This window comes from Amblyomma mixtum, chromosome 5, assembly GCF_055824585.1.
Source record: "Amblyomma mixtum isolate Tamu chromosome 5, ASM5582458v1, whole genome shotgun sequence".
Lineage (NCBI taxonomy): Eukaryota > Metazoa > Arthropoda > Arachnida > Ixodida > Ixodidae > Amblyomma > Amblyomma mixtum.
Genome location: NC_143016.1, coordinates 4,620,589 through 4,635,731, shown reverse-complemented (window position 1 = coordinate 4,635,731; position 15,143 = coordinate 4,620,589). Strand labels below are relative to the sequence as shown.

Below are 15,143 nucleotides of genomic sequence, written 5' to 3'. Positions count from 1 at the left end.
CCCCGTTATTGCGATCTCTACCGAGCGCACAAAACAAGGCGCAAAAACACATGCTGACGCAAAAGACCGGCTAGCAACAAAATATGCATAATTTTTTGCAACAGCGCTACACAACGAGGACAACGAGCAAAGAGTGACACAAAGACGGCGCTCTCTTTGCTTGTGTAGCGCGTTGTGTAGCGCTGTTGCAAAAATTATGAATCAGTACCAACTCGCCCAGACTTCCATTCTTCTACAACAAAATATGCTTAGGAATCAAGGACATCTTACTCGTCAACAGGATTACGAGGCCCAAGCTAGGGTACGGGGGACACTCCGAAGCCCGACGGGACGATCCCGCGGGATACGTTCCCGCTAGTCTTCTTCCCGTTGGCGTAGAGCATAACTGAGTCGACATATTCAATGACGGCGAGTTCCCTAGGCCGAAGAAGGAGATGCCTATTCCCCTATAGCACCTGCAACCGTCACGCTGCTTTACCCTCGCCGTCCGTGGCGCGTGCTGCCATAGCCTAGAAAATACTGATAGTTCTGTTGCGGTGCGGATGTCCTCGCTTGATAGGGTAACAATAGAGGAACAATGAGCTTGTTATGACTCATTACGACATAACTTGAGGAGTGCTCCAATCACTTCTGGAAAGGTGGCTCGATCGTCGGCACCTTAAAGGTTAACCCTTCTTAGCCTGTTTTACACTGTATCTTACATAACTTTGTTCCAAACACCATGTTGTATATATATAGGGCTGGAAATTGGGAGAACATGTGACATTCCCTTTAGAAAGAAGTTAAAAAAATTGTAGCGAATGTTTGCCGTATCTATTTTTCGCAGTGGGACATGGTATGCAGCAATAGGTGGATGACTTCTTTCGTTCAAAGCATCTATCTGGCTGGCATGGTCTTCGGAACAGTTGCTGCGTCTCATATTTCGGACTGGTGAGTACTTAGTACCAATATTTACAATCATTATCGGGTATTAGTGGATTTCGCACCTGTCGGGCTTTCTAGAAGAATGTACAAGCTTTACAAATCAGTAATGACTACATTGCATCTTTGGTCTGGGCAGTAAGGTACTCTTAAATTTGAAACTCACTGGTGACTCGACCCAGCATTTTTAACGATTCTCAACGAGCCACCAGTTCATGTTGGTCTACTACATCCCATATAACATATAGGACTCAAACTGACCACGAAATGTCAGCTGCAAAAGGCAATAGCTTTATATGAACGTAAGCGTACTTTGAGCAAGACGCTGAATCTGAAGGACAAACGCGATAAAACATTGGCCCATAAATAATCTTTATGCACTTGAAACTCACTGGAGGGCGTATCGCTGCACAATTGAGACCTGTAGGGTAAGCGCAGCTAACGCCAGTACAGCGGCATAAACGCAGCATAGATCTTAACAACAGTACCTGCTCTAAAAATCACGAGCATCTCTGTGATGCGCCAGTTAAGTTGAAACGTATGTATCCAAAGTAACGTTCTCAAGCATCCCACTTGTCAACCCTTCTTCAGGGAAGAACTGAAGACATACTTGAGAGGAGGTGGTGGTGGTGAAAACATTTATTAAAAAGGGACAGGAGGTATGTTTGGATCAGCCCTTAAGGGACTGATCCTTACAAACACTAGGTGGAGGTCCCTAGTATGGGACCCCAGTGGCGGTGGCCGCCGCCCGGGCGCGCCCGACTAAGGCTCGTTGAGCCTGTCGTGGCAGCCGAGCAGGGTCGCCTACCAGTCCTCCCGGGTTGGGTTGGGGATGGGGGGAATAGCCGGGTTGGAGGGGCAGGCCCACACCATGTGATAGGTGTCCGAAGACACCGCACTAGCCGCTAAAGGAGGGGTCGAAATGTTTTAGTGCTGCCGGGCACAGCAATGTATTGGTGAAGAGGCGGAGAAGGAGCCGCTCATCCGCCTTCTTCAGGCCTTTACATGGGCTAGGGTAAAGGCGATGGCTATCTTGATAATAGGTTGTGATGGAGGCGTTGCTGCGCACCTACGCATTTTTCTTGAATCATATTTTTAGGGCACACGCTATGCACGGGAAATGACTTTTAAACTAACTAGGGTCTATCACACTTGCCTCTGCTTTTAATTTTTTTTTTCGTGCGATCTTGCTTAACGTTCCAGAAAAAAAAAACAACCATTGGGAGTTGGAATTCAAGCAAAATCAACGTGTCAATTGGTTGTTAGACGCCACTGAGATTTCTTCAGTTGGACGCAGTTGCTTTGAAGCTCCGGTTGGCGTTAGAATGCCGGTCCCGGTTGTACGCAGTGGGCGTTTCTTCCCCGCTATGAGTCTAAGGTACAGTCGAGGACAAAAGTAAGCGGGATGCGGATTCGCGGCTAAAAATAATTTCCGTGCTGCCTCTCTAGCTAGCCAATGGTATTTTTTCAGAAGATGGAGCACGCAGGCCACCTCGCGCTTCTATGGTTTTCATCAACCTGCTTTGCCTTACCGCTCAGAAATATATTTTTTGAGCGAACTGGCATTCTATAAACATTTGTCACCACTGTAAATCGCATGCATGCATAGCATAGCGGCAGACGTTACAGGGAGAGGACTATGCACACGAATTTGCAGCTGGTACTTGGAGTTCATTTAGTGTTTTCGCAATAATCAGGTGTCAACTAAAGGAACACTGCACCTGAACGTGCTGCACTATACTGACCTGATGGATAAAAAGGCACAACATTGATAACTTTGCTAAACAACAGTTTTCCACAGACCTGTATGGAGATACCATTGTTGAACGGTATAAGCACGAGTGAAGGTAATCTGTTGGAATTAGGTGAGTGGAGAGATGCGTGTTCTGGCTGTTGTATAGTATTGCGGTGTACTGTATGATAGTGTGCTAACGGAGGATTCTATATTCGAACACCAATTGAAATGAACCGGGAATACGCCAAAACTGTTCGGTTTCATGAACTTGTGCGTAGTTTTCACAGACCCAATGTGACGAGTATCCAACTGTATGGAATTTTGGTTTGATCTTTTGATATTATGTAGATTCAACCGCATTTATTTCAAAGCATAAGTGCACTGCACTTATGCTTTGAATTAAGTGCACTTCTGCGCTGCATGTTATCAACAGGGACTGGCTGTCAATTTTGGTTTTGTAGATGCGTGCATTCTTGGTAGACGACTATTATCTGCTAGTGGTGTCAAATGTGCAGTGGAAATATATCATAACTCCCATACAATGTTTATGTTCTACTGGGTAGAGTTACTGAAACATTCCGACTGGAGTCAGCATTTTGTGTCATCACATTCCGAGGGTCCCTTTCCCGAGCAGCTGGAGTTTCTATTGCACGCAGGTTTGGGCGCAAGTGGACGATCATTGGCGGCCTGCTGCTGTCGGCCGGCGCGAGTGCCATGACCGCCTTCTCGACCTCAGCCACCATGTACTACGCATCGCGGTTCGTCTTGGCTCTCGGTATATCCGGATACGCTGACGTCATCTACACACTCAGTGAGTAGAGCTCCGTGCATATATCGCCGGCCGACAGCACGTAGTAGATGCGCAAGTGGCACGATGCACTGCTAAGAGCCATGGAGCGCGCCCAGTGCCCCGCCGCTTGCGCGCTCTGTGCTTCGTGCCGCTTTGGTATGTAGCATTGAAAAGCGTTTGCTGAGGCAGACGATGGTGAAGGAGATCGGACTGTGTTAGAAAACCTGGCCGAGTTAAGAAAAATAGTGGTGAGGGGACGCGTAGAACACAAGAAGAAAATGCAATCGGAAGAAACAATGAAAACGTCATTACGTGAGTCGTAGGAAGCCCATCGATTCTCCAATCGGTACATGCTTTACCATGGTCTGGTGCTGGGAATTTAGTGGGGTGTAGACCAGAAGCACGGTAGCCATGACCCCTCTTTGGACGAGCTCGATAAGCTGCTCTTGAACCTTTAAAATCAAATCATCCGCACCGCCGTCATTCAGCCTGTCCAATGAACTTCTGTTCGTATACCATGCACACCCTCAGCGCTGCTTTTTCTTGAGTGTGAATACAAACCTCCAACTAGCTTGCATTCCAATTGTGCTCAGAAGCAAGGAATTCATGCTCTGATTCAAAGCTGGCTTCAGCCGTTTGTCAAAACCCAGCACGCGGGCGGTCTGTCCTGTGTACGAAATCACACAGGACAAAAAAAAAAAGTAAAAATAAATGCAGAGGTGGTAAAACGATGTGATGCGAAAAATATGCGTTAGCAGTTTTGATGGTGAATTTCGCTTTTGCATTGGACACCTTCCCATTGAGTCTTTGAATTTGCTTTCGCCGTATACATAGGTTTGTTACTTATGTGGTGGGCGAGGAATATTGGGAGGTGGAGGTGGGCGAATCCACCTGAAGGGTGGAGGCGGGTGGCGGCCTTCTGGAGGGACGAGGTGGTTTGATGGTGGATGGGCGCTCATAGGCGGGAGATGCATTTTTACCGTCGGGTGCCCGAAAGGTGGACGCTTCACACACAGAGGCAGACAACGAGTTTTCTCCAGAAAAGGACTCTACATGCTTATGCATGAAGGAAGTTAAAAGAGAGACGTACACGAACTCTGTTTTGTGCTTGTCTGCCTCCTGGCTTTTGCCTTGTCTGCTGCCTGTCAGTCGTTCTTCTAAGGAGCGCAGTGCATGCCAGAAAGAAAGCGGGGCGCGGGGGAAGTGTTTTAATTCACCTATCCAGTAGGAGTGTGCGAATATTCGAAATTTTCGAATATATTTCGAATATTATATTTTTAGTATTCGAATTCGATTCGAAATCCAAGTATTCGTGTTGTTTCGAATATTCGACCCGAGGCGAATATTGGTATCTAGCCGAATATTCATTGTGAGCACCGGCGTTCATTTCGGTCCGCAAAGCCCTATCGACAGATACATAACAACATGGCGGCGCCTACACAGAAGGAAAAATCTTTCTTCCTCCAAGGGCCATGCCGTAGCTGACTGCGCTGGTGAGCTTCTTTGTGGCTATACCTGCGAAGCTGGTATAGTCAGAGCTGTGCACGAAGTACCTCGCAATACGTGCTAGGTCAGTGCAAAGTGAGAGAGCATTTTCTGTGGCTGGAGGAGTCGTTTCAGCTTGAAGGGAACTACTTCTGCCTGACCATGTGGTGCAGCTGGTTTTCCTTCACGACAACCTTTTACGTCATCCCAGCAGCGCGCTTTTGTGCTGATGGCAAGCTAGCCTTAATCAATGCTGTGTACTAGCCATCTTCTCTGATATTTCCACTCTTCTAAGAATAATGTTCGAGACATTGATATTTTTTGTGCAGCCACACACACCTTTAGTGTTCATTTAATCATCGATATAGTTGAACTGTGATGTTCTGGGGTGCCCAAATAAATGTTTTGTTGTGATTAAATGCGTCTGTCCTTGATTATTCGATATTCGATTCGATATTCGGAACTAAGTATTCGTATTCGATTCGTATTCGAAAAATTTGATATTCGCACACCCCTACTATCCAGTATTGCGAAAAACGTGACGGCGCAACAAGGAATTGTATTTTCCGGTGCTTCCTTTCCCGATTAATTATTTTGTTCCTCTGCCGTTCAGCCGCCAACCTAAGTGCCGACCGTTAGAAAACAGCGTCGCTCAGAGGCTCCGCGGTACCAAATGCGAGGAATGCCAGGGCGATTGAACAAATGAAAAGGAAAATTATTTGCTACAAGACATCGGTCGAGAATAGCACTCCCAATTTTCTTGCATGGCGGGCCTTTCATTTAGTCTTGCGTGAGGCTACGATTTAATTAGGAAGATTAAAAAGTTGTCACGCCCGTAGAGCTTCGCTGCGTGCGTTGGATACATCGACAGTTGTCACACAGTCTTACAAATCAATAGCTGTCTTTTAGCGAAGGGTTTTGTGAGGGAAGTCCACTGAATTTGTACTTCCATCAAAGGAGTGCTTCACGAAACCCCAACGCGATTTGAGAACAGGCAGTTCTGTGAATGATAAGCCGTGCGGCTGCCCTCTGCCCGTCTTGTGCGCTGATCCCGTATCTCTTCCCAAAGCCCCGTAGAAGACAAAAGCCAAAGCGACGTAAGCGAGCGAATGACGTTCTCTCTGCCCTCAGTAATGGAGACGGTGTCGCCGCGGTACCGGTACATGCCGACGATGACGATGGGCAACGGCTGGACGACGGGCATGCTGCTGCTGCCGTGGCTTCACTATCTATCCGGCCAGTGGCGGGCGACACAGCTCTATGCAGCGCTACCACTGGTTCCGTTGCTGGCGCTCAGCTAGTAAGTATCATGGGACACGTAAAACCCGCCTTGTGGCTGTCTGGAGACCTTTTGCAAGGTTACCCTTTGCGCAGAATCTAAAGATTTAGGATAAATGTTATAAGCACACAGGAATACGCTTATATGGATGTAAAAAAAGGAGTAAGCTGTCCTACAGGCTCTCCATTTTTTAAAATGGATGCTCTGGGGCACAGCTTACTTCTTTGTGCTCCTTTCTGTTTAGTGTGCATTTAGGCCTTCATTGCTAATGGCTCTGTCATCGCAAAAATGTAAATAAATCAGGAGGATTTACTGTGGAAAAGACGGTAAATATATTTAGCTGATTCTGGCGATTTCTGGATGTCTAAGTGCGATAAAACTACTCGCAAATACGGAGGCGCGTGCTGTAAACCAAGAAAAAATTTCAGAACTACGTTATCACCTGTCAGTGGAGCATTACGACCATAGAAATTGAAGGCTGTTTAGCCGTTAGGGAAGCTTTTACGTGAATTTCTCTTTTAGCAAGCATCCTGGGTCTCTGGCAGCTTGGCTTTGCTTTAATAAATGTGGTGAAGAAGGTCGTTTTTGCAAGTGTATACGTTAGCAGTTAGTTCGGCGGCCAGAAATGAAAATTCGCATTTTTGCTCTGTGTACCATGTAGGCGATACTCCGAGAATGGCAGGGCTCACTCGCTTGGGCTACAGTATATGCCCCACTAAAGAGAGGTAGAGGACCTGCTTGTTGCAGTTGGCTTAAGATTAATTTGCACAATCTGTAGGCCACAGCCAAATGCATATGGCCCAGCTGCTACAGATGCCGAACATACACCGAAGCCGAGGGATGAGAATATTCCGAAATGTTTATACGGCTAGCACCAGTTGTTCGCCTATTTAAGTTGTTGTAGGATTTCTAGAGAGGTTTTGGGTTTGGCGTTGGCAAAAGGTTAAAGTGGGCGCTTTTATCTCGACAAAGGAGACATTCCTGGGCTAGGAGGAGAGAGCAGGCATAGAAGGAAATGAGGTCCTTCGCGCGCTTTCTTCTAGTGTTCTGAGCGATACGGCGTCCTGACAGCGCTACATCATTGATAACACATTTATGAAGCCATGTCAGTGCAGGCACTATTAGCGTCCGCGATCTGCCGCACGCACGTTTCTTTAAGAGCATGCAGAACTGCATGGAACCAAATAAAACTGTTTTGTCCTCAGACAACTGGACCATTCACGGCACTTTGTTGTGGTCTACAACTTTTCAACTCAGTATTTTCGTGCTTCTGTGGGTATTGAAGAGTCTTGCAGTTGCTCAAGAAATTAGCGTCATGGAAGAATATTCTTGGCTCTGTTTAACTGCCAACAATATTGCCACGTATCATTGTATTGTTTGTTCGTTCACGCTCAAGGCTGCAGGAAAGGGCTGTTATCATTTTTGTTCGTGACGCGAGAAGCGACCGGACTTATCTCGATTGTTCACAGCCATGAACAGCTGCATCTACGTGTTTCTAGATTACTCTAGATGATCTCGACCTGTTATCTCGAAGTTTCCTTGCCGGCTTTAAATTGAACGATGCCGCGAGCAGCGGGCATTCGTAGATCGACGATTGACGAGCACGCTTGTTGCTTACGCCGCCACCGAGTGATTCAGTTCTTTTGCGGGCGCAAGTCAGCCCTAATAAAGAGCTTCGTTTGCAAGTATTTCTGGTGTCTTCCTGACCGCTGGACTGCCGTCACTACAACGTGACATCTGGTGGAGGTGCTGGGTAGCCTTTCATGTTCCGGACACCCCCTACAAGCCGTGACGCCAGCCCTCTGAGTCATCAACCGCAGGACCTGAGTCCAGTCCACCGCGCTAGCCGACGCCTGCAAGGGGACGCACCAGAGTTCGGGAATCTGCCGGACCCTACCCGGAAGCGAAAGCCAGCAGCAACGTCCACCATGAGCTTGCCCCAGACGACGACTCCAATCATTCTGCAGCAGCCCCGGGTGCCACCAACCTTCGACGCTTCTCCTGGCGCCGACCCCGAAGAATGGCTGGAGCAGTTCGACCGAGTGGCTGTCTTTAACAACTGGGACGATGCCATGAAATTTAGGTACGTCTTCTTTGCCCTGGAGGGACCAGCAAGAGTCTGGTTTGAGAATGAGGAAGCCAGCCTCGCGAATTGGGCAACCTTCAAAGAGCAGCTTCTCAAGACTTTCACAAACGTCGTGAGAAAGGAGAGAGCCCAGCAGCTGCTACAGTCTCGCATACAACACCCAAACGAGACCGTTGCAGTGTACACTGAGGAGATGAAGCGTCTCTTCCGGCGTGCCGACTCGAACATGAAGGAAGAAGAAAAGGTCAAGCTGCTTATGCGAGGAGTTAAAGAACAACTCTTTGCCGGCCTCGTACGGAACCCACCGAAAACCGTGGCGGAATTCATAGAAGAGGCCTCCACGATGGAAAAAACACTTGACGCCCGAGCCCGCCAATATGAGCGCCAGCAGCGCGTTTTTTCAGCAAACTGCCTGGACGTCGCTAACAACGATAACCTGCGGGAGGTTATACGCCAAGTTGTACGAGAAGAGCTCCGACGATTGCTGCCAAATGGAACGCAGCCGCAGGTTTCACCACTTACTGACGTAATCCGGGACGAAGTACAACAGGCCTTGGGTGTGACGCCGACACCCACGCAGCCTCTGCAGCCCCCAGCCATGACTTACGCCGCAGCTGTGCGCCGTCCTGCACCTCGACGACGGGACCCAAGCCCCTATCACCCACAGCCAGCTGCGTTGGACCGCCGCCCACTCGCCCCAACCCGCCCGTCCTACGAGCGACGCGCGCAGCCGAGGAAATGCGACGAGTGGAGAACTCCCGACCAGCGCCGCCCACTATGCTTCCACTGTGGAGAAGCCGGTCACGTCCTCCGGCACTGCCCATACAGAAGACTGGGCATCCGAGGGTTCTCTTACGACGCTCCACGACCCCGACCCGGCCAGCGACCAGCCGAAATCGAGGAGTTTTTACGTCGGGAAGAATACTCATCGCCAAGCCGCCTATCACGTTCCCCGTCGCCATCGTCCCAGCGCTTTGTATCTCCTAGCCGAGGTTACGCCGTGCGTGGACGCTCCCCCAGCCCCCGAAGGTTAAACTAAATAAAGCAGCCTCTGGAGGTGAGGTTGCTTCTAAGCGCAATGACAAAGATCCTCCATCGACGAGTACTCAAGACCATGCCACGACGACGAGACCGACGACGACGACGACGACGCGGCCAGAATTGAAGCTTTTACCGCTGCCCAGTGAAGTAACGTCGCAGTACGCCCACCGCAGCCTCACTACTCGACGAAGCCGTGATCGGACACCGAAGACAACGTACAATACGAGAACGCGTACAAGTGACCTTGAAGTTACGGTCGACGGTCACGCGGTTACTGCCTTGGTGGACACGGGAGCTGACTACTCTGTCATGAGTGGCCCACTCGCTGTCCGACTCAGGAAGGTAACAACAACCTGGGATGGCCCGCTGATCCGCACCGCAGGTGGCAACCTGATTACGCCGTCAGGACGCTGCACCGCGAGAGTTACTGTAAATGGGAGAACCTATGCGACAACCTTCCTGATCCTACAGCAATGCTCGAGAGACGTGATTTTGGGAATGGACTTCCTGAACGAACATCGGGCGATCATCGACCTTCGATCTAAGTCGATCAAGCTTTCCACGGAAAAAGCCATACCTGTTGCGACGAGCGCGACTCATCACGTTGCCTTAAACGTCCTCGATGAAGCATTGAGCGTGCCACCCCGATCAAGTGTTCTCGTCGGCATAGGTACTGGAGACATCGAAAATGCCGAAGGCGTTATCGAGGGGAACACCCAGTTACTCCTGGATCGAGGATTGGGCGTCGCGAGGGGAGTCGCCGAAATCCGAAATGGCCAAGCCCAGGTGTTACTAACCAACTTCACCGAAGAATACCGGCATCTAAACAAAGGTACGACGATCGCTTTCCTCGACGAGCTGGCAGACATCAGAGACGTATTTGCCCTACCCGACCAACCCGCAGAACTATCTGACCAAGGCCATCAACCCACGTTCGACATCAACCCTGCATTACCCCGGAGCAGACAAGACCAAATACGCAGTCTTCTTCAAAGGTACACCGATTGCTTCTCATCAGCATCGAATGTGCGACGAACCCGGCTTGCCAAGCACCGCATTGTCACAGACGAACACGCGCGACCACTGCGACAGAGCCCCTACCGCGTATCGCCGCTAGAACGCCAAGCTATCCGCAAGCAAGTTGAGGAAATGCTTCGTGACGACGTCATACAGCCATCGAGGAGCCCCTGGGCAGCACCGGTCGTCCTAGTGAAAAAGAAAGACGGCACCCTTCGCTTTTGCGTCGATTACCGCCGCCTGAACAACATTACGAAGAAGGATGTCTACCCCCTCCCCCGCATCGACGATACACTGGACCGGCTGTGCAACGCTAAGTACTTCTCATCGATGGACCTGAAGAGCGGCTACTGGCAAATTGAAGTCGACGAAAGAGATCGCGAGAAGACTGCGTTCATCACGCCAGACGGACTCTTCGAGTTCAAGGTGATGCCATTCGGCCTCTGCTCTGCCCCAGCTACGTTCCAGCGAGTAATGGATACGGTGCTCGCAGGCTTGAAGTGGCAGATTTGCCTAGTCTACTTAGATGACGTTGTTGTCTTCTCCTCAAGCTTTGAAGACCACCTCAGACGGCTTCGGATAGTGCTGGAAACGATCAAGTCTTCAGGCCTGACACTGAAACCAGAGAAGTGCCACTTCGCCTACGAGGAGCTGCTGTTCCTTGGTCACGTCGTAAGCAAGGATGGAGTTCGCCCAGACCCCCAGAAGACGGCTGCGATCGCAGAGTTTCCACAGCCTAATGACAAGAAGGCTATACGCAGATTCCTTGGATTGTGCGCTTATTACCGACGATTCGTCAAGAACTTTTCGCGCATCGCTGAACCTTTGACTCAACTTACCAAGGCTGAGGTGCCTTTTAAATGGGAAAGGCCACAAGAGGAAGCTTTCAACGAGCTGAAGCGCCGCTTACAGTCCCCTCCTGTGCTCGGGCACTTTGATGAAAACGCCGAAACCGAAGTTCATACCGATGCAAGCAGCGTGGGCTTAGGAGCGGTCCTCGTTCAGAAAAATGGCAGACAGGAGAAAGTTATCGCGTACGCTAGCCGTTCACTGTCGAGAGCCGAAGCCAACTATTCGACGACAGAGAAAGAATGCCTCGCCATTATTTGGGCCACGTCCAAATTTCGCCCCTACCTATACGGACGACCATTCAAGGTTGTGAGTGATCACCATGCTCTGTGCTGGCTGGCCAATTTGAAAGATCCCTCCGGCCGCCTTGCTCGTTGGAGCCTGCGTCTTCAGGAATTCGACATAACTGTAGTCTACAAATCTGGCCGCAAGCATTCCGATGCAGACTGCTTGTCACGAGCTCCTGTCGACGCAGCACCCGAAGAGGAAGACGACGACGCTTTCTTAGGACCGGTAAGCGCCAGCAGTTTCGCGCAGCAGCAGCACTCGGATCCTGATTTGCAAAGCCTAGTTGATTATCTGAAAGGCAAGACCGCATCGCCTCCCCGAGGGTTCAAGCGGCAACTGTCGTCCTTCGTCCTTCACAATAATGTCCTCCTGAAGAAGAACTTCGCGCCGAACAGGACAGTGAATCTTCTTGTCGTGCCCAAAAATCTCAGGCAAGAAATTATGCAGGCATGTCATGATGAGCCGACTGCAGGACATCTCGGGATTGCTCGCACGTTGCACCGCATCCAGGAGAAGTACTATTGGCCACGGCTAGCTACCGACGTTTCCCATTACGTGAAAACGTGCCGTGAGTGTCAGCGACGCAAAACGCCTCCGACTAGACCAGCCGGACTCCTGAACCCCATACCACCGCCAACTAAGCCCTTTCAGCAAATAGGGATGGACCTCCTCGGCCCCTTTCCGACCTCTTCATCAGGAAACAAGTGGATCATCGTGGCCACCGACTACATGACCCGCTACGCCGAAGCAAAAGCGTTGCCTAGTGGTACCGCAACAGAAGTCGCAAAATTTTTTGTCGAACAAATTCTCCTGCGACACGGCGCCCCGGAAGTGCTCATCACAGACAGAGGAACGGCGTTTACAGCGGAGCTCACGCAAGCCATTTTAAACTACAGCCAGACAAGCCATCGGAGGACCACTGCCTATCATCCACAAACCAACGGACTCACAGAGCGTCTGAACAAGACCATCGCAGACATGCTCTCCATGTACATCGACGCCGAACACAAGACGTGGGACTCCATTCTGCCCTACGTGATCTTCGCTTATAATACTGCCGTCCAGGAGACAACCAGGTTTACCCCATTCCAGCTGGTATACGGCAGGAAGCCCACGACAACACTCGACGCAATGCTCCCGCACGTTTCCGACGAAGACAATCTCGACGTCGCCGCCTACCTTCATCGCGCCGAGGAAGCCCGAAGACTTGCGCGGCTTCGCATTCAAGACCAGCAGCGCACCGACGCCCGACGCTACAATCTGCGCCGACGAGACACGCATTACAAGCCAGGTGATCGGGTTTGGATATGGACGCCAGTTCGCCGCCGTGGATTGAGCGAAAAGTTGCTGCGACGCTACTTTGGCCCGTACAGGGTTCTCCGTCGGATCGGTGACCTCGACTATGAAGTCATCCCCGACGCCACGACAGCATCTCAGCGACGCCGCCCACGCCCGGAAGTCGTACATGTCGTACGCCTGAAACCATATTATGAACGCTAAAGCACTTGAAGTTTCATTTTCCGTGTTTATTTTCATTTTAAAGCATCGAGACGATGCTTCTTTGGAAGGGGGGTAATGCCACGTATCATTGTATTGTTTGTTCGTTCACGCTCAAGGCTGCAGGAAAGGGCTGTTATCATTTTTGTTCGTGACGCGAGAAGCGACCGGACTTATCTCGATTGTTCACAGCCATGAACAGCTGCATCTACGTGTTTCTAGATTACTCTAGATGATCTCGACCTGTTATCTCGAAGTTTCCTTGCCGGCTTTAAATTGAACGATGCCGCGAGCAGCGGGCATTCGTAGATCGACGATTGACGAGCACGCTTGTTGCTTACGCCGCCACCGAGTGATTCAGTTCTTTTGCGGGCGCAAGTCAGCCCTAATAAAGAGCTTCGTTTGCAAGTATTTCTGGTGTCTTCCTGACCGCTGGACTGCCGTCACTACAACGTGACAATATGCTACAGTGCAATTCTGTTGACATCCACAAGACTTTTTCTTAAACCCATCGTCCAGGTTATGTTGGAGATCATATATATATGCAGACTACAAGCAATTTACATACATTACCCGAAGCAGCAGATACAACACGGCTTTTTGTCTAAAGTCGTGCGTCGTGGCACCGCTGTGGATGCAGTTCGCAGTCGCTCGGTGCGAGGTAGGGAAGACAGCGAGTGCGGCGGGCAGTAGGTTTTAACCCTCCAGCCCAGTTTTTTGCCAGAGTCTCCCAGGTGGCTGATGGCCACCGGCCGGTTTCCGGCCGCAAAGCAAGTGGTCGCCAAATTTGCCAAGCACGGCGAGACCCCGGCGCACCTGGTGGACGAAATCATCGAGGAGGCCAAGCGCAAGAAGGCCGCGGTGAGTGCACTCAATAATGAGGCTGACGTCATTAATTGATGCAGGCGGATTTAGCCACGCTCAGTGTACACGTGAGTAGCTTGTGGGCAGGCCATAAGGCTTGTTGTACTCGTCGGTTCACCTCTGCTCCGAAACTCGGAAACATGTCGCGTCGTGCAACTTCTAAGCGTATAACTACCCATGCTACTACGCCTTTCCGGTCTCCACAAATTCCTGCTTCAAGCATGGTTGCTCGCCATGTCCGTTGAGAACTACAACTACGGGAGCGGTGCAGTGAAACTTCCAGTGAAATCGGTCTATTTCAAAAGAAAAACATACTCATGTCGCTTTAATGCGCCTTGTTTTGAAACTGCGAGGTATGCCAAATAGGACATAGCATGGTGTTGTGCCATAGAGGTGGTCCCGTAGCGCTCGCCACCCGTTTCGTGACTGAGCGCTGCCAGCTCTCCTGGCGGTAGCGAAGACTCCGAGTCCGGCGTCGGTGAGACTAAGAAAACGCTTTATACATTATGTACAGGGCATAACATAGTACAACATCGGCACGGGGGCCGAGAGCTACACGACGCGACTGTTCTCGCACAGCGACGATCAGCGAGACACCAGCACGTCACACCATCCGACTCCACTCGTGAGCAGCACTCGACTCACGGCGGGTCGGTCACTCGGTCGCTGTAGCTGTAGCTGCTATCCAAGCGGCAGCGGTGGCGCTTATATAGCCTGAGGAACGGCGGTCACTCAAAACTGTCCAATCCGAAGGCAGCACTCGACGGCAGTCCGAAAGGACCAACCAGCGACCGCGCGGGCCAACCGCTTCAAATTTTGCCGCGCGCGGTGGCGTCCTGGGGAAAGGGAAACCGGCGCCTCGTAGTCTGGCATAGAGCTGTGCACGGGCCGAAAATTTCAGCCCGCGCCCGGCCCGAGCCCTACACTACTGACGGAGGCCCGGCCCGGCCCGACACTGAAGAAACCTAAGCCCGCCCGGGCCCGGCCCGAGTTAGTTAAGGCCCGGCCCGGGCCCGGCCCGACCTGCAAAACTGAAATTGAAGTGACGATGAAACAGAAAGAGATAATTTCACTCTGGTGACTCTCGGAGGCACTCGAATGGTCACGGAGGGGGCGACCCCAATGAGTCGCCAGCGACATGTTTGATGCCCGATTTCGTTGTACTCCGTGACGAATCGAGTCGAGCGACCTCCGTGCATTCACGTGACGGCAACTAAACTATGCGCGTACGCAGACAACCATGGCGAGCAAGAAGATAATGGTCACAACACGTGGTTGTCGCCACACGAGC

The 15,143-nt window shown here is 50.9% G+C and overlaps 1 protein-coding gene across 2 annotated transcripts in view; it reads left to right on the top strand.

The window, feature by feature from the left end:
• The window catches only part of LOC149341197 (organic cation transporter protein-like), a 34,675-nt gene that overhangs the window by 5,139 nt on the left and 14,393 nt on the right, over window positions 1-15,143 (top strand). For both annotated transcript variants that reach the window (XM_089543128.1, XM_089543129.1), the window contains exons 3-6: window positions 827-930; window positions 3,313-3,467; window positions 6,063-6,231; window positions 13,702-13,849. In XM_089543128.1, coding sequence (XP_089399254.1) covers window positions 827-930; window positions 3,313-3,467; window positions 6,063-6,231; window positions 13,702-13,849 — 576 coding nt within the window. The remainder of the gene's footprint in view (window positions 1-826; window positions 931-3,312; window positions 3,468-6,062; window positions 6,232-13,701; window positions 13,850-15,143) is intronic.